Source organism: Nycticebus coucang, chromosome 22 (assembly GCF_027406575.1).
Source record: "Nycticebus coucang isolate mNycCou1 chromosome 22, mNycCou1.pri, whole genome shotgun sequence".
Lineage (NCBI taxonomy): Eukaryota > Metazoa > Chordata > Mammalia > Primates > Lorisidae > Nycticebus > Nycticebus coucang.
In genome coordinates, this window is record NC_069801.1 from 85,033 (window position 1) to 103,697 (window position 18,665).

Consider the following 18,665-nt stretch of genomic DNA (forward strand, 5'->3'; position numbering starts at 1 on the left):
CCCCTCCTGGCGGGCTCTGGCCTCAGCCCAGTGGCGCAGGGCCCTAAGCGGGGGGCCCAGGAGCAGCGACAACTGCTAGAGGCCAGCAAGACTAGATGGGTGTGGCCTCCCAGCCAAAGGAGGGGTGGTGGCGTTCACACCAGCTGTGTCTCCACTGGGCAGGAAGGTCAAGCTAGAGATGATTCTACTGCTAAAACTCCATCCCTCCATCTTCTGCTTCCAGTCTGAGGAGCACAGAGGAAGGTGAGGACCAGGTGCCCCAGACCAGGACACAGGTATGCCTGAGTAGACCAGTACCAGGAAAGGGAAGTCCCTGGGGAGAATGATGTTGAGTGTGAGGAGGTCTAGTCTTGTGGAAGAGACCAGGGCAAGCAATGAATGGTCTTACAGAAGAGAAGGGAGCTTCCCAGCACAGGCCCAGGTAAGAAGAGAGACCTGGTGTGAGGGTCTCAGCTGTGCTGCTGTGAGGGCCTGGGCGTCCCTATTGGAAGCAAGGTACCAAGAGTAGGGTGAGATGCCTTGGCAGTAGGGTCAGAGCTGCAGCAGACAGTGGATACACAGGACTGGTCCACATAGTTTCAGGCAGTCCTAAGAACCTCTCTGTGGACAGGGAAGCCTCCTACATCCATTAGACACAGAGGCATCATACCTGAGAGAAAGATAAAGGCTGTGGAGGGGAGGGAATGGGGGTTCACTGGCTGCCACACCTGGGGTCAGGGGCATGCGGGTGTCCCAGCTACAGACAGGGTATAGGCTGAGGATGGCATGTAAGGAGGTATCACCATGTTCACCCCGCATTTCAACCTGGCTTCTCAGACCCCCACTGAATAATTGGACATAAGAGGAGATGCCCCCACTCAAGGGGACCAGCGCACAGCTGTCAGACAAATTCCCAGTCTGAGCAGAACACAACTGGCCCAGACCTCACTCCCTAGGTTGGTCTTGGGGGCATCTGGAGCTTTGGATGGGATGAGATGAGGTGGGCTGGATGAGTTATGAGTGATCACCAGTGGTCAGCTGTGTGCCCAGCAGGCTGGTATAGGGAAGAGGTGCGGGGGATGGGCTGTTCCCTCCCTCAGAGGTGACTGTGCAAACAGACCTGCGATCTGGCTCAGCCCCCATACCTGGTCAGGGGATGCCCTGACAGTGCGTTTCAGGAGGCGGGGGGCAGGACTGGGTATGAGGCCACTCTTCAGAGGATGTTAAGTGGCACACAAAACCCAGATAAGCCAGAGGGTGCTCAGTCTCTCTTCCTAACGGGTAGGCAGGGAGACGTGCAAGGCTCAGGCAGCTGACCAGGGGATCACCCTCATTCCTGGCCTGACAGCCCAAGGCATTAGGTAGATGTGGGTATGGCAGGTCCTTCTTCCCCAGACTTGCTCCTAGTTGGGAAAAGAAGTGTGTTGTTCTTTGTGGGGGCAAGACATGATTGCAAGAGGGACTTTGCCTAACAATTGCAATCAATGTAACCTGACTTATTGTACCCTCAATGAATCCCCAACAATAAAAAAAAAAAAGTGTGTTGTTGTGCACACTGCAGTCCACTACCCTCCTCCTTACACACCAACCCTACCTTCTTGCCCCAGACCTGGAATTGAAACAGTGCATAGCAACAGAAAAGCTATTTAATCCTTGACCTTTTTGCTTTAGCTTTTCCATCTATGGAATGGGGATGACAAGGAAACTCACAGGGGGATGGGTCACATAAACTAACTCCAAGTAAAGTTCATAGTAAGGGGGTGACACTGCAGGGGCAACATACCACAGCCTCCTCCCTGCAGGTGCAGAGATCACCCACACCCCTCTGAAACTGAAGCCCACGCCTGCTAGCAAACACTTAGAACTGCCGCCATTGCGCACTCACACCCATAGGGCGAGCGGCCACTCCAACCACCGACCCGCCCTCTCAACGTGGGGACCTGGATTCCAGCTGCTCTCCAAACGTGTTCCATCACGCTCGCATCCGCCCCCCAGGGTCTTGCCTTCTCACTATTCTCGCCCACTCTGGGTAGGACCGGGGTGCAGCCCTGCCTCGCCCCGGTCCCCGCCGCCGCCCGTGCGCGCCCAGTCGGCCGTCACGCAACCCTAGTGGAGCCCGCGCCCGCCCGCCGCGCCAGGGCCGCTTAAATGGGCCAAGTTGTGGCGGCGACGGCTGCAGCGGTGGAGTCTCCAAAGCCCCGCCGGGCGGGCGCGCGCCAGTGCACGCGACCTGGGCGGCGGGGCGAGGTTGGGTGGGGTGGGGACTTCGGACCCCCAGGCGGGGCAGGAAGCGGGACCAGCGGCTCCAACTCCTCACAGAGATCTAGTCCAGGAAGTGCCCCCTGGGTGCGGGCGCAGGTGGCCAGTGCACAGGACTCCCGACGCCCTGCGGAGCCCCAGGGCCCCGAAGCTGCTGCGCTCGGCGGCCGAGTCGATCCAAGATCGATAGAGGCTCTGGCAGTACCATGTCTCAGGCCGCCGAGGCCCCGCCAGTCGGCCAGGCAGTAGTCCAAGTCGGCCTGGTGGGCAGCGCGGCAGTGGTGGCAACCGGCGCCAGGACGCAGTAGCGGGAAAGGTGGGCGCAGAGCCAGGCATCTACAAGCCCTCCCGCCTCCGCCTCCCAACTCCAGCCTGGGCCAGAGTAAGTTGTTGATGCGGGCGGAGAGCGAGATTGAGGGGCCACGGGTGCGCCATGCCGGTTGTCAAGAAGGAGCTCCCGCGCCGCGAGGACCTGGCCCTGGCTCTGGCCACCTTCCACCCTACCCTGGCTGCACTGCCACTGCCGCCGCTGCCCGGCTATCTGGCGCCACTGCCCGCTGCTGCAGCCCTGCCCCGGTCCGCCTCTCTGCCCGCCTCGGCCGCAGGCTACGAGCCGCTGTTGGCTCCGCCGCTGCGCCCCTCGCGCGCCTACCTTAGCCTGCACGAGGCCGCTCCGCACCTCCACCTGCTCCGAGACCCGCTGATCCTCGAGCGCTTCCCGGCGCCCGCGGCCGCGGCACCGGATTTCCAGCCTCTGCTGGACAACGGCGAGCCGTGCATCGAGGTGGAGTGCGGCGCCAACCGCGCATTGCTCTACGTGCGCAAACTCTGCCAGGGCAGCAAGGGCCCGTCCATCCGCCACCGCGGCGAATGGCTCACGCCCAACGAATTCCAGTTCGTCAGCGGCCGCGAGACCGCCAAGGACTGGAAGCGCAGCATACGCCACAAAGGTGCGGCCGTGGTGAGGGCGCAGGCCGCCGCTGTCTCCCTTCTTCTCAACCCGGGAACCCGAGGGTCGGACCCCTCACTTTGCCACTTGGGAGACCCTGTCTCGGGCCAGAGGGGGCGCTGCAACTCCAGGGCTGCCGCAGGGAAACCACCTCCCTCCTCCCCCAGCCCTGCACAGGCGCCTTAGTGGACAGGGCAGAGCGACCTCGGCCGCCACCAACAACTCTTGCCACGGCCCTCCGGGGCTCCCCGCTACACGCGAGCAGGCTGCTCCCTTTGCTTGGAAGGTCTTTGCGACTCTTGGGCCTTAAGGCCCTGGAGAAGTTTACGGGAACTCGGGAGAGCAGGCTGGAGACTGGTCGGGAGGGACACCCCTCTCCCGGCGCGGAGCTACCGGTTCCAGCGGGAGTAGAGGGATGCACGTGCTGCCGGGTGCGCTAGCGCGCCGGCGGAGGCTGCAAGGGCAGGTGGGGGCGGTGGGGGTGCCTGCCAGGGCGTGCGCGTGCGAAGCCAGAGAGGCGGAGGCGAGAGACCAGCACAGCCTGTTTGGTCGCCTGCAGGAGTCGTGGCTCCAAGGGTTGGACATGGGGGTGCCTGACCTAGGTCCCCAGGAGGTGAAGTGAGCGCGAGGCGCCGTGAGTGCGTTAGAAAGTTAGGGACCCGTAGTGTACGGCTTGAGAGCTTGTGGCTCCGCAGTGACCGCTCCTTCCTGCTGCGGGGAAAAACCAGGACGGGGCCCACGGGGCCACTCACCTGTTCTGGGTTCTGAGGGTCTAGGCCCGAGAGGGTACAGCGGGAGCAAGGGCGGGGAGCGGGGAGGAGGCCACCCCTCATTTGAATTGCAGAGCCCTGCTGAGGGTGGGAAGGAGGCGGCGGGCTGGGAACTTGGGCCGAGGTTGGTGGGTTGGGGGGTCGGCGTGTATTTCGCACACGCGCCTTACACGTTGCAAGGGAGACTAGCCTTGCAACGAACTGCACCCAGAACCTGCCCGCGTGGGCCAGATCCCTCACCATGTCTGCCTTTACCTTCCTTGCAGGGAAAAGTCTGAAGACGCTTATGTCTAAGGGGATTCTGCAGGTGCACCCTCCGATCTGCGACTGTCCGGGCTGTCGAATATCTTCCCCAGTGGTGAGATGTGGGGGATAAATTGGGCTTGGTGGTCATCATCCCCTGCTGCACTCCTTGTCCCTGGCTTTTAGGGTGGGTGTGCTGGAGGGAGCCTCACAGGGCAGGTGGAGGCAGGGGCTTGGCTTTGTGCTGTCCCTGTCCTTGTACCTGGATGGAGGCCAGAACTCCTAGGGCCCAGACCCCCTCCCTGTTTAGATGCAGGATGGGTCCTGCCCATCCCTCTTAATGTTCCTGGGAGCTTTATGTTCCTTCTCCTCACATCCTGGGCAGTGAAACTTCTACCTGGATATTGTCATTCACCTTGTGCCTGGGGTTTCCCCTGTCACAGGTCTGGGGGCCCCACTGAGTGTGACAGTTTTGGCTGGCTTGCATTCTGGGGTGGTCACAAGCTTGGGTGTGAGTGACCTGTCTGGGGTCCTGAGGGCCAGAGCCCTGCATAGCAAGGACCTGGATGTTTTGGGGCTCAGAGCTCTGTCAGGGGCATGGTCTTTGCAGTGTGGGCCTTTGTTGTCCAGAAAACTAGAGTTTGAGGCTGGTTTGAGGTCCGAACCAAGGATGGACAGCCACTGACATCATCATTGGTCTGGGGGAACAGGAGGGACTGGGGATGCACACTCCTGCTCTCAAGGCATCCAGAGTTGGGGGATTGACATGAAAAGGCAATTGACTATTGAGAGGAAAAGATTTAGAGCCCCTGGGGGGCAAGCTTCCTGGCATACTCAGCAACCCCTTCCCACAAGAAGGAGTAGGAGAGGCAAAGGTTCAAAGTAGGAATGAGAGGCCCCAGACTTGCCCTATGCTGACTTACTCTGGTCCCATGCTCAGGTGGAAGAGAGGAAGTTCTGGGAGCCTCCTGGGCCCTGGGTGGGAAGGGGCCAGCTGGAAGGCCATAGACACCTATGAGGACAGTCAGACACTCAAATGCACAGCATGTTGGGCAGAGAATGGGAGTGCAGCTACACTTCTCCCAGGTACCCCACACACACACGATCTGTGTGCCATGTACAGAGCTCCCCAGACAGGTGTACATAGATGCCTGCCTCCTCCTCAGTGTAGCAGACCTGCCCAGGGCAAGAGTCCCAACCTCCTTCCCTCAGAAAGCTGGTACTGAAGAGGGATCCCCAGGCCTGTCCCTGCATCCCCCCTTGCCTTAGGAATGAGCTCTGTAGGCCCCTTCTTTCCAGCCCCCACCTTTATCATCTCTGAGCCCCCCTGGCCAGGTCCAGAGGTGTGTGCATACCTTGTGATCAGATTCCAAGGACAGAATTTAGCATGTGTCCCCAGGACCAACCAAGATGAGTGCCCCCTTGCCATCTCAAAAGGAGCCAGCTCTTGGTTAAGGGCCAAGTTTTCAAACCCATGTGCTATGGAGCAGGAGTGAGCTGGCTGAGGTCTCCATGGCAAAGGGGAGTGTATGTTCCCTGTCCTTGGGCAGGGCCAAGGCCAGCATGGCCATCCTGGTCTTTCCTACCCCCCAGCCACTCCAGACCTGTCCTCCTGGGTGTCCTCAAGGCACAGCTGGGGTGCTGGCATGTCCCCACACCCCTGGCTCTCTGTATCATGGGTCTGAGGCCACATAGCCTGGGCTCCGTTCCCAGCCAGCTGTCTTTGGCCTTCTTCCAAGGGGAGATCTTTTGGCCTTGGCTTCCCCCCTTCCCTGTCCCACAAGCATCTCCTTTTTTTCTGAAGAGAATATTTTGCTTAAAGCAGGAATGTGGGAGAGATGAGGTTGTCAACCTCTGCGGTCCCAGGCTGGGGCTATTGAGAGGACCCCCTAGAACCCCTAACTGATCCAGGGAGGTGTGGGCACAGACGGTGGTATCATGCCTGCAGTTGGCCAGGCTTTGTGGCCACTGGTATGCCAGGGCCAAAGCCAGAGTAGGGACCCTCTGGTCTGGCAGGCCTGCCTCAGACACCTCTGCCTCGCCCACTGGCCTCAGTAAGGCTGCATCCTTCTTGCTGGGTATGTGGGTTCCTGAGAGCAGGTGTAAGAGGACTGTGGCTCAGGACCCACTTCAGCACAGGTGGGGAGACACTCCAGCTCTCAGATCATTTCCAAATCAAGCTAGAAGTGAAGCTGTACACCTGCGTGGGGGATCCTGATCCAAGGAGAAGCACCTCTGCTCCAGCAGTTAGGGCAGTGGCCAACTATGGTCAACCTGTACGTCACTGGTTCCATCTAGGGTTGTGAGGTTCCCTCCTTGACACCTTCCTACTCAAGCTTGAGAGGTGTGTTCTGAACCCAGTGCCATGACTCACACCTATAATCCTAGCACTCTGAGAGGCCGAGGTGGGTAGATTGCCTGAGCAAGAGCGAAACCTCATCTCTAAAACAATAGCTGGGCATTGTGGCAGTGCCTATAGTCCCAGCTGCTTGGGAGGCTGAGGCAGGAGAATTGCTTGAACCCAGGAGTTTGAGGTTGTTGTGAGTAAGATGCCATGGCCCTCTACCAGGGGTGACAAAGTAAGACTGTCCCAAGAAAAAAAGAAAGGCATATTCTGGCAACTGGAAGGAGACCCCTGTAGCTGAACAGAGGAGAGAGGATTGGGCACTCTCAAGGCCTCTACCACCTTCCCCTGCCAACAGCCTGTTATTAAATAAGAAAAAGCCTCCTGCCCACTGAAAATAATTTTTCTTCTTTCTCCTGGGGATGGCAGGCTGCACAAGCATGTTGCTGACGTGTGTGCGTGTGTGTGTGTGTGTATGTGTGTGTGTGTGAGAGATAGAGAGAGAGAGAAAGAAAGAGAGATCTGTGCACACCCTGCCCCATGGGCACCTACACCTCCACACATATACTCTCCAGGTATAGGCTTTGGGAGGGAAGAAATGGGCCTTGTAGAAAACTGCCCAGCAGGGCCCAGGGGAACAAGGGGCTGGGCCAGTTACGGCTTCTTGTCTGGTGACCTGTGAACACTGGGCCTGCAGTTCGCAAGCGGTCAGTAGGCTGAGACTGTTTCTCCAAGCCCCAGGTTAGCCCCTGAGCTGGGCTTTACTAACAAAATAGAAAAGAGACTGCTTGTGGACCTTGGTGTCTCTTTGGGGAGTTCACGTGGAATATGGGTGGCTTTGCCCAGCAAGTGCATGCCAAGGTGGCTGCATTCTGCATGTGTGGCCACCAGGACCGGCCCTTAGAGGCCAGCCCCAAGCTGCACACACACATCCCCAGAGACCCCAGGGATCTAGGAAGGGAGACCGTTGGGTGGAGCTGGGCCATGCCCTCCACAGAGCACCTTGGGATGGGATGGCCAAGCCCAGCAGCATCCACAGAGCCCCTACCTGAGACCCTGCCTCCCAGTTTTTGGCCAGCTATGGCCCTGGCTTCTTCACTTCTGGGCTATGCCTGGGGTTTGAGGCCAGGGGTGAGCATCTGTGAACTGAGGCCCTAGTCCAGTTTCACCTTTCTCTTACCCCACCCTAGAACCGAGGACGGCTGGCAGACAAGAGGACAGTTGCCCTGCCCCCTGCCCGGATCCTGAAGAAGGAGCAGACCCCCAGCTTCTCCACTAGTGATGGTGACAGTGATGGAAGTGGGCCAGCCTGCGGGTGGAGGCCAGACCTAAAGCAGGAGAATGACCTGCATGTCCGTATCATGAAGAGAAGGTACTCAGCCAAAGCTAGGCAGGAGGGTGCACGAGCTCCCACCAGGTGGGAGTGTTGAGGTGGGCCGCTTAGGGGACACTGGCTTCCCATGCTGCCCCCTGGACCAGGGCTTTTGGGATCTTGCGCAGGGCATTTCCTTTCTGGCCCTCAGTGCTGGTGTCCTCTCCACTGCTATATGGTCCCTACCTGTAGGAGGCTGGTTGAGGGGCCTGGCCTAGCCCACCAGAGCAGCACTGGCAGTTAGGAGTCCAATTTCAGTCAAGGGAAATGTGCAGAGGCCCCCTTCCCCCAGCATGATTCGGGGTCTCCTCAGGGTGCACTTCAACAGCAGTAGCTAGAAGGGTGCTCAGCTCTGTCCTTCTCTGCCCATGTGGCTGGTGAGGCCAGGAGCCAGCTCTGGTGTGGGCCTGTCTTGGTGGAAGCCCTGCATAGATTGAGCCCGAACAGACAGTGCTAGACACAGTAGCTGCCCTCCTCCACTGTTCAGGGTGCTGGAGACAGGTCCATACACATATTACCATTTCCAGGGATGCGGGAGCCCATAGTGACTCCTCCTCTCTCCCTACAGGGTCCACACCCACTGGGATGTGAACATCTCCTTCCGAGAGACATCCTGCAGGTAAGGGTCCCAGCCCGGCCAGGCTCCTCCAACACTGGGCACAGGTAGTATGGCTCACCCTCCCCAGGGTCTGTTCCTGGGTCTCTCCAGCCTGCCTGAAGTCAGCCTGTCTACTGCTCACTGTCTCAGCCATCATGAGCTGATGCTGGCTGAGCACCTTCCATGTGTGACATGTGCTGTGCAGATCTTACCCATCCAGGGAGGTAGGTGGTTGTGCCCGGCCCTCGGCAGCAGCACATCCCTGAAGCTAGAGCATGCCCACTTCCCACATGGAACTGGCCATTTGAGCCCATCTGCCCAAAGATGAGGTTGTGAACCCCTTCTCCTACCTCCCTGAGATCCACCAGGTGGTGAGATTGGTGATGTGTGAGTGAGTGGGTTCTTGAAGGATGTGTGAAAGTTCACTAAGGAAAGGAGATGTCTACAAAAGTATGGAGGAAGGATGGAAAGGGTAGGGGTGGGGATGGGGGAGCAGAGGCTCAACTGGATGCTAGAGGGCCTTGGATGCTGGGCCTGTCAAGCATTGTCCTCCAGGCAAGTGGGAGCCACCAAATGTTCTTGAGCAGGGGAGTGACCAGGAATGTTGTTTTGAAAAGGACCTTCTGGATGCTGGCAAGTTGGGGGTTGGATTCAGAATGTGGAAGCAGGATGGTGGGTAAAAAGCCAAGATGTGACAATGAGAGAAAAATGAAGGGACCCAAAGAAGAGGTGTTGTGTTTTGGGGGATCCAAGTTCCTGGCTCCTGTGAGCAGAGCCCAGCTATAGCTTCTGGTTGGCATGCACACCTGGCAGCCATACCTAGGGCCGGGATGGGGGGCGGCCATGAGCCCAGCCTCATGGCAGGTGGGAGCTTGTCCTGGTTTTTTGCCAGATGTGTTATTATTTATGTCTCTGAGAACGTCTGGATGCTGGAACTGAATTACAATAAAAACATCTTTAACTTATTTCCACCTCATTTTGGAGTTGCCAGCTCAATTGATCATTTTTATGAACCATCCATGAACGTTGATGACATTTTATGAGCCCTTTACTTGGGACACTGCAGGATAAATTTGTCAGCGAGGCCCTCATTGAAGCCCAGTGGCAGCTCCTCCTCCTGCCTACAGCACCCCCACCCCTTCCACCTGGCCTCAGGCATGTCAGGGGCCCTAGCGTCCAGGTGTAGGTTCCTGGGTAGCCCAGGGTGCCACTAGGGAGAGGCCAAGTGTGCATCCCTCCTGCCCCAGCCCTAGAAGGGTGAGAAAAGTTTCCTGGATTTTACCAAAGGGACTGTCACGCCAGGGTGTGCCCACACTGCTCCCCAGGTTCTGTCTTTGTCTTGGCCCGCCCTTCTGCCCTCCCTTGGTCCTTCTGGCTTCCTGTCTCTCTGTCCACCTCCACCTGTGGGTCCATAGTTCAACCCATCATTCCCTTTCATCCATCCCTCTGTCACTCTGGCTCTGCAGTGGTATCAGCAGGGCCTCTTCTGGGCCCCAGGCTTCAAGGAGACAGGGAGGGGCAAGACTTTGAGGGGTGGGGTCTGCCCAGCCTCTGGTCTGGCCTGGCTGCTGCTCCCCACCCAGCCCCACCATGTGGCACAGAGACCCCAAGATCTGGGTAAGTGAGGAGGGCATGTCACTGCTGAGCCCCTCCTGCTGTGAGGGGCTGCTTCTTCAGTCCAAGAGTCCCAGCTTCTCTTCAGCCCTTACTTCGCACACTTAGTGCACGCCCATGGCCAAAGCAGGTATCTAAGGGCTGCCTTAGGGACTGAGGAGCAAACCCCTGAGGCAGAGTGTGGAGATCAGGAGGCATCCAGGTTCCCATTAGTGTCACCTGCTGCAGCACCACTACCCCAAAGTGCCCAAATGACTGGCCAGGGAGTGGTGGCTCAAGTGGCCTCACCTCCTTTCTGGATGCCAGGCTAGAGTCCAGAGACTTCCAGCCCTCTTCCACCTGCTCCCCTGGGATTCTGGTTCTCCTCCTGCAGATGGGTGTCCTGGGACACCAGAGGGGTTTCCACAGCAGCTGTGGCTGTGACGAGGCTGACCCCCCACACACACACTTTCCATGCTGAGGACAGCAGTTCTCTCTCAACACCCCAGTGTCAATGTGGACCACAGAGGGGATGAGACTGCCAATTAATCCCATAAAGCGCTTACTCCCCTACCCCCATCCTCCCGTGCACATGGGGGCTCTCCTAGGGGTTCAGGGCCCATCTGGGTCTCCAGGAGGCTTTGGAGCCCAGCCCTGGAGTCTTTGGCGCTGAAACTGATCTGCTTAGGGGCCAGCCCTGGATTAGCCCAACTCCAGCCAGCGGGGGGAGGGGGGAGTGAGGGCTGGGGTGGGTGGGGTGCTGGAGGCTATTTAATGAGGTTTAGGGTCAGTTCCCAGGTCACTGCCTGGAGGCCCTAGCATTAGCACAGCTCAGTTACAGGTGGGCAGGAGGTGTGTGCTGGGAGGGATGGCCTATCCCCTCCTCCTCTGCCCTTTCCCCATCTCTGCAGACCCAGGGAGAAGCTTTAGAACCCTGGCAGGGTGACTTGCTCCCTCTGCTCTAGGGCTCTGTGCGTGTGGGATTCCGCTGACTTAGCAGAAAGAAGAGAAAGGAGGGAACAAAAGAGTTAAGTGCATGTTTATTCCAAGCCCACACCTGCCTGGGGGACAGTAGGGCATCTCGAGCACATGGGCAGGGTGCGAGTTGCTTATTGCATGTGTCTGCTTGTGAGTGTATCTTTTTGGCTGCAGGACTGTGTTCTGAGCCTCACTTTTCTCAATTTGAAGAAATTGGAGGTCAGGGAGTATTGGCAAGTCTTAATCCAATAATGAAGGGGCCCCTTCTTGCTGAAGGGGCTGGCAGCAGTGTCTTCGCTGAGCTGCCCTGCAGGAGCAGCCCTGCCCTGTGCAGGGTCCTCTTGCCTGGTGGGCGTGCAAGGCTGGGGCTGGGTAGGGTCCAAGCAGTAGGTTCCTCATCACTTGGGCTGGCCCCATGGGGTACACACAGCAGTGTCACAGGCCATGTGCTGAGGCACACACAGTACTGCCACACTCAAGAGGCCAGCACTTACTAGGCTCAGGCTGGGCACACACCTGGGCAGCTGTTCATGTAGCTGCCCTTGCCTGTCTTGCTCTGCTACAGCCAGGACAGCAATATCCCCACCCTCATATCCAGCGTCCATCGCAGCCGCCACCTCGTGATGCCGGAGCATCAGAGCCGCTGTGAGTTCCAGAGAGGCAGCGTGGAGATCGGCCTAGGACCTGCAGGTGAGGTGTCCGGAGGTCCCGAGGGTGAGGATGGAGCAGCTGGGCCAGAAGACAGTTGGTGCCTTTGCCCAGCAGCTCTGGAGGCCGCCAACCCCTTAGCTTGGCAAGCAGCCAGGGAGGCAGGAGATGCAAGCGGCTGTCCCCCAGGGCTCCATGTGATGGTAATTGTGTTAATCCCAGCCAGCCCAGCAGACAGGAGGCAGAGGCGGTGGCTCCACTGTGGCTGACGCTGGGGTGGGCTTGGAGTGGCTGAGGCAAACCAGGACAGGGCCTCAGATGCTCAGAAATGCACACCCTCAAATGGCTCACCCCACACAGGATCCCACAGAGCTGCCTTGGTCCAGCTTCCCAGGGTTGTCACCTCCACAGGGGCAGCAAGAGCTCAAAGGGAGGGAGGCAGCTGCAGACCCAGGCCTGGCTAGGATGTCTGGCCAGGATATTTCCAGCAGGGTGGGGGCCGGACCTCTTGCGGCTCCCAAGGACCATCGGGCCCCTGTGGGCCTGTGCCTGGGGAGGCCTTTGTGGGGCAGGTGTGGTACTGCTTCCTGGCTGTGGCAGAGGCAGGCTGCTGATAAAATCTAATTGCCCCATCGGATCAGGCAGAGCCCAGGGAGCCCCACAATGATTGAGATATTCTGAACCAGCAGCACCCACCCCCACCGCTGCCCATACACACAGAGACCTCCCCAGGTAGACGAGTGTGTGCACCTACCCCCAGCCAGGTAGTCTGGGGACTACCTGGCCATACTCTGTCATCTCAGTGCACACTTCCAGATCAGACTTCCAGTACTTCCAGGCTACCAACTGTTCTGTGTTTAGGTTTCACACCCTTAGCCTTCCCTGAGGGCCTCTTTTGGGGGCATTTACCTATCCTAGTCACCTCTCCTTGCTTCCCCATGACCCTCTTGCAATCCTTTTCCTGAGGCCCCAGCCCCTCCCCAAAGACGATGCCTCCCCCCACACACTGGGCCTCACCTGTTTCTGTGAGGTCTGCTCCAGGGTGTCCCTGAGAGACTCATGTTCTTCCCCACAGGGCTGGGTCTCCCTCCACCCCCAGGATCTCCTCCCCAGGCTGTGAGGAGCCCACAGTCCCCAACAGAAGTGGGGGAGCTTCCCCTGCCAAAAATTTGTAGAGACCCTGCCCAGCCTCTGGTATGGCCACCTTTGGGGCCTCAGCCGTGTGTGCCCCTGGCCCAAGTGCAACCTGCTGAGGCTGGAACTCCTGGAAAAGGCCAAAGACCATTCATCTCGTTGGGGCAGGGCCTGGCAACTAGGCCAGTGGCCACAAGGTGGCTAAGATCAATAAGTTATTAGCACCATTCTGTCAGCTGTAATGTGGAGATTGATTGGCGCTCTCCCGCTGCCTCACTTCCCCAGCCTGATAAAAATGACAGATTAAGGGAATAAGAAAAAAGAATTAGGCTCTGGAGCTGATGGGAGGGTTGGGAGGGGTAGGTCACTAGAAGCCTGGGAGGATGGTCAGGGGCCCAAGGTACAGACAGGCTCCAGGGTCCTGCAGTGGGGACCCCCAGGGTGTGGAGTCCAAAAGTGGTGGGGAGGCCAAGCATCAAGGAGCCAGGGGCTGGGCTAGAAATGGACATGGGACCAGCCTGGCCTGAGCCTTTGCTCTGTGCAGGCATCTGTGTACCAGGACTGGGCCAGTGACAGGTATGACTGGGTGGAGGACCTAGGTGTAGGGCAGCCTAGAGGTGACTTCCCTGGGAAGAGGTATTGCTCAGGCTGGCAGGAGACCCCAGGAGAAAAAGGGGCTCCCAGTCAGATCAGAAGCATTTCACTCTTTTCCAGCTGGTCAGCTGGCACAAGAGGCTGGAGTAGCTGGTTGGGGCAGCAGGGACCCTGTGGGGACTCCCCATGAATTTTCATCACTTCTATGCACATGTACCCCAGAGTCCAGGGCCCCAGTGCCCTCTGGCCAGGAAGGCTCAGCTGGGGTGCCTAAGCTGGACAAGGTCTTAACCCAACCCAATCCTGAGAAATGTGGGTACAGTTCAGACTGAGCTGGGGCCTCCTCACCAAGCCTTGAGAGGCAGGGTGGGGGTCACTCTGCCTTCCCACAGGTGACCTGTTGGGCAAGAGGCTGGGCCGCTCTCCTCACATCAGCAGCAACTGCTCTTCAGAGAAGAGGGTCCGAAGAGAGTCCCCCCAAGGTGGGAGCCGACCCAGGCACAAGGGTCTCACTGGAGGAGGGAAGGGGTGAGAGAGTCCCATAGGGTCCCTCAGATCTCAGATAACAGTTCTAAGAGGGGAGGCCTGCCCCCACAGTATCTGAAGGAAAATCCCCTTACCATGCACCCCTCCCAACACAGAGAGTCTGCTGCTGCCAGACCTGGGGCCCAGCATGTCTCCAGAGGAACACTACCGTCGGCTCGTGTCAGCACTGAATGAGGCTGGCACCTTTGAGGACACGCAGCGTCTCTACCACTTGGGCCTCCCCAGCCATGGTAAGCACCCATTCCCACACATAACCTCCTCCTCAATAATGTGCCCATCATAGGCTCTCCCTGCCCCCAGAGGCTCCATTCACCTAGGGTGCTAAGCTGCTAACACCAAGGCTAGGTCTGGGTGCAGGTCATGACTGGGCCCCATAGGTGGTGGTCCTCTCTCTGCCTGAGTTCCTATACCAGGACCCCTGGCTGTACCCCCCATCCCCAGGCTCACACATAATTCACATTTTATACATGAGGAAACTGAGTCTTGGGGAGCCCTGGTGAAAGTGGGCAGTGGGGGCTTGGGCAGCCCCTGCCTCCCCAGGACAGCAAGTTCTCATGGTCCTGTAGTCTATGTGCTTAGTCTGGCTGCACACTTGGTGCACAAGGGTGTTCCTTAGTGGACACTGACCTGCAGACACTGGCTCAGCATGGTGGGAGGGGAGCAGTCATTAGAGGGCTGGGTTGTGCAGCTAGGAGCCTGGCGGCAAGAACTGACTCTGGCCACCCATCTCCCATGGACATTCTTTGGGTCACTCTCAAGCCACTCCACATGGCTCTTGTTGCAGAGATGAGTGGGGGGCTCCCGAAAGGGGTAGGATTACTCTCCTTGCACAAGGCACCGTCCCCCAGAGCAGCTCAGGCAGGATGAGCCTGAATAATTCACCAAATGTTAATAATTTAAAAATCTTCCGTTTTAATTGCTTTCCCGGCCCTGCCTGGGGTCGCTTTGCAGTCCGTGAGGGAAGGGCTCCAGAGAGCTGCTGTCAGTCACACCACGCCCCCCTCCCTGAGCATGGCAGAGCAGCCCCATCAGGGGGCAGGCATGGTTGGTCAGAATTGATGGGGAGGCAGTGTGGCTGGCTGCGACTGCTGGCACTCGGCCCAGCGCCCCTCCTCCACTCAAGTAATTAATTTATAAACAGAGGCAGCGGCGGTGGAGCCTCTATGAATAGGGACGGTGAGAGAGAGGAGGTCCGGGAGGCCACTGTGGGGGTAGCCTGAGAGAGGCCACAGGACAGTGTCTTTAGTGTGCGACAGGCTCTCCTCAGCTGCATAGTGCCAACATCTCAAATTTCCTTGCCTCCCAGGAGTCCCCTGGGCAGTAAGCCGGGGTCCCAGGGCCCCTGCAATTCCCTGGCTCCTTCTCTCTGGAACCTCTGCAGCCACCTTCCCCTTAAGGCTCCAAACTCATCCCAAGCCAGAGACCCCCATGCACCATCCAACCCCCTGCCAAGGAAGGGTCCAGTGCTCCTCCCCTCCATTGAGGGTCTCCTGTGCCCTGAGTTGGATGGGGTAACCAGCCAGGGGCTGACACACTGCCAAATGGTGTGGGCCCCCCCAGCTCTGGTTCTCCTTGGCTACCTTGGCCACTGTCCTGTGCTCACCAGGACAAGAAATGTCCTGGGGGAGCCTAGCTTCTAGGTCACCTTTGTTGTCCTGCTTCCTCCAGATCTCCTGAGGGTCCGGCAAGAGGTGGCAGCTGCAGCTTTGAGGAGCCCCAGTGGCCTGGAAGTTCACCTGCCTTCATCCCCGGCAGGTCAGCGTCGGAAGCAGGGTCCGGCTCAACACAGAGAGGGCCCTGCCCCAGCTGCCTCTGCATCCTTCTCAGACAGGTATTGGGGTGGCTGTGTCCGGAGAGGCCATATGTTCTCCATGCTTGTTCCCGGACTGAGCAGGACATGCCACAGCCTGCCCCTCCAGATTTTTTGAGTTACTGCCTACCCATCTCCTGTCAGAGCCGTGTGTATGATGAGTGTTCCCAGTGTTGCAAGCACATTGCTCAGCTCTTGGTTTAGGGTATGCTGTGAAGAAGCCTCTTGGTGCCCACTGAGCTGGGCAGAATGAGTGGGGTGACAGCTGCTGGGGCTGGAGTGTTAAATGCAACTCTACTGGGGACCACCGAGGGGTAGAAAGTGAAGCAGGGGAGCAGTTCAAGGCCTGAAAACCCCTTAGTCTGTCGGGAGGGGGCTCTGCAAGACTGAGATCCGGGCAAAGAGGGGGGCCTGGGCGGCATCGAGGTCAACCTGCCTAGTTCGAGGGGGAACACGCTGGGAGGCGCGAGCCATGGGGGCGCCTGAGGGGCCGAGACCCCGCCCCGCCGGAGCGTGGCGTCTACAGCAGCCTCCTCCCTGACTGTGGCTAATGACACCCCTCCCCCCCGCCGGTCCGCGACGGCGCCCGGCGCAGTAATTACTGCTGCAGCCGCCGCCGCCCGCCAGGTCAGCGCCTCTGCGCCGCCGCAGAGATTAATTGGCGCCGCCGGCGGAGGCGGGGACGGCGCGCGACCCAGACACTAACGAGCTGAGCATCGACCGCCGAGTGGGGCGGGGCGGCAGTTAGCAAAGGAGCCGGGAAGAAGGGGGAAGAGGGGGACGGGGCACAGCTACGAGAATGGGGATTCCGGGGAATGTGGGGGAAGCGCTCCGCTCATCGTCCTGCCGCCCACAGGGAGCTGCCACAGCCATCCCCTCTGCTGTCACCCCAGAATGCCCCCCACATCGCTCTGGGCCCTCATCTCAGGCCCCCCTTTTTGGGAGTACCCTCGGCCCTGTGCCAGACACCAGGTGAGGAGTGGGTGGGTGCGTCCTGTGTCCTGCCGGGCCTTCGTCCCTGACCCGCTTTTGCCCTCATCGGAGCCAAGGGCGTACAGGCCTCTTTGTCCTTCCCGCAGGCTACGGTTTTCTGCCCCCCGCCCAAGCGGAGATGTTTGCCCGGCAGCAGGAGCTCCTACGGAAGCAGAGTCTAGCCCGGTAGGTGCGGCAGAGACGGTGTGGGCGACATGGACCGCACAGGTGGCCGCTGACCCCGCCTGTCCCGTGCAGGTTGGAGCTGTCTGCGGACCTGCTGCGCCAGAAAGAGCTGGAGTGTGCGCGTCCGCAGCAGCTGGGGCCCGAGTCCGCCCTGCGTCCCCCCGACGGCGTCGAGGAGCTGCAGCGGCGCGGGGCCATGCTGGTGCTGAAACACAGTTCCACGCCGCTGTTGGCCCTGCCCCCCCAGGGTCCCCCGGGGTCCGGGCCTCCCACCCCACCCAGAGAGCCTGCCCGCCGAGCCCCCCGAAAAGGGGTCCCTTGCTCTGCCTCCACCCAGCCCAGCGAGTCCAAGGAGATGACAGGAACTGTGCTCTGGGCACAAGATGGCTCAGAGGATGAGCCCCCCAAAGACTCAGACGGAGAAGACTCCGAGATGGCTGCTGGGGGCAGAGATCTCACCCCAGGCCAAGTGCCAGCTGGAGGAGCCAGCACAGAGGGGAAGGGGCATCTCTCAGGATCCACCCTGCCCCTGGGCTTCCCCTATACCATCAGCCCCTACTTCCACACAGGTGGGCACCCCCCATGGTCTGCCCCGCACCCCCCCCCCCACCTCGTGGCAAGTCCCTAGTGGGGAGGGACCTGCAGAGAGAAATTCCTATTTAGTCAGGGATCCAGCATCCTTTGCGTTAGGGTAGGCAGGGATCAGCAACTGGGTGGGGGTGTAGGACAGTGGCCAGAGCTCACCTAACCCTTCAATCTAGGTGCTGTGGGGGAACTCTTTACGGATGGGGAAGAAGCCACAGCCCCCGAGGATGTCAGCAAGTGGACTGTGGATGATGTCTGCAGCTTTGTTGGGGGCCTGTCTGGCTGTGCAGAGTATACTCGGGTGAGTACTATGCATGACTCTCCACCCTCCCTGGAAAGGACCATGGGCCATCCTCCACCCCAAGTTTCCCCTCCCCAAAAGCAGTATGTTGGGGACACAGGCCTATGCACTTCTCACCCTCTTCTAGGGTTGCCCTGCCTGATGGTGTTCACAAAGGGTTTTCTTTTCATTTGAACATTTTTCCTGCAAGCTGCACTCAGCTTTTCTTGGCTCTCCTCTGGACCTCTGCTGGGCTAGGGGACCCAGGAAAGAAAGGAGGCCATTCCCTGACCCGCCCCCAGGTCTTCAGAGAGCAAGGGATAGACGGGGAGACCCTGCCATTGCTGACTGAGGAGCACCTGCTCACCACAATGGGGCTGAAGCTGGGGCCAGCCCTCAAGATCCGGGCTCAGGTGAGCTGGCTGGGGAGCCAGGTCAGGGCCTCCAGATAAGGCTGGGGGACAACAAAGCTCTCCATGACTGCTGGCCAGCACTGCCAGAAAGCCCACCAGGCCCATCTCTCTGCAGGTGGCCAGGCGCCTAGGCCGAGTCTTTTACATGGCAAGCTTCCCAGTGGCATTGCCACTGCAGCCACCAATCCTACGAGCCCCAGAGCAGGAGCTCAGCACAGGAGAACAGCACCCATCCCCAGCAACGGTACCCTCCCCCTATGGGGGGGCTCACCCCCCGGCAGGCCGAGTCTCACCCAAGCAGGAAAATGGGACCTTGGCTCTGCTCCCAGGACCCCCTGACCCTTCCCAGCCCCTGGGTTAAACTGCTGGTGTACTGTCCAGCTCCCCAGTGACTGCTTGGATGGCATAGTCC

General features: G+C 59.2%; 1 protein-coding gene across 3 annotated transcripts; it reads left to right on the forward strand.

Moving 5' to 3' along the window:
- Positions 1-2,648: 2,648 nt before the first annotated feature.
- Positions 2,649-18,624, forward strand: SAMD11 (sterile alpha motif domain containing 11). Of its 3 annotated transcripts, none has more exons than XM_053575771.1 (14): positions 2,649-3,188; positions 4,224-4,315; positions 7,735-7,916; positions 8,485-8,535; positions 11,651-11,775; positions 13,827-13,943; positions 14,103-14,237; positions 15,676-15,838; positions 16,674-16,789; positions 16,897-16,975; positions 17,048-17,544; positions 17,737-17,861; positions 18,143-18,253; positions 18,369-18,624. In XM_053575771.1, exons 1-14 carry the CDS (start codon positions 2,672-2,674, stop codon positions 18,612-18,614), a joined length of 2,556 nt encoding a protein of 851 aa, XP_053431746.1. In that variant the 5' UTR covers positions 2,649-2,671; the 3' UTR covers positions 18,615-18,624. The 3 variants fall into 3 exon arrangements, with proteins under 3 accessions (XP_053431746.1, XP_053431747.1, XP_053431748.1); XM_053575772.1 differs by having other exon boundaries at positions 13,854-13,943; XM_053575773.1 differs by lacking the exon at positions 13,827-13,943.
- The last annotated feature ends 41 nt before the right edge of the window (positions 18,625-18,665 follow it).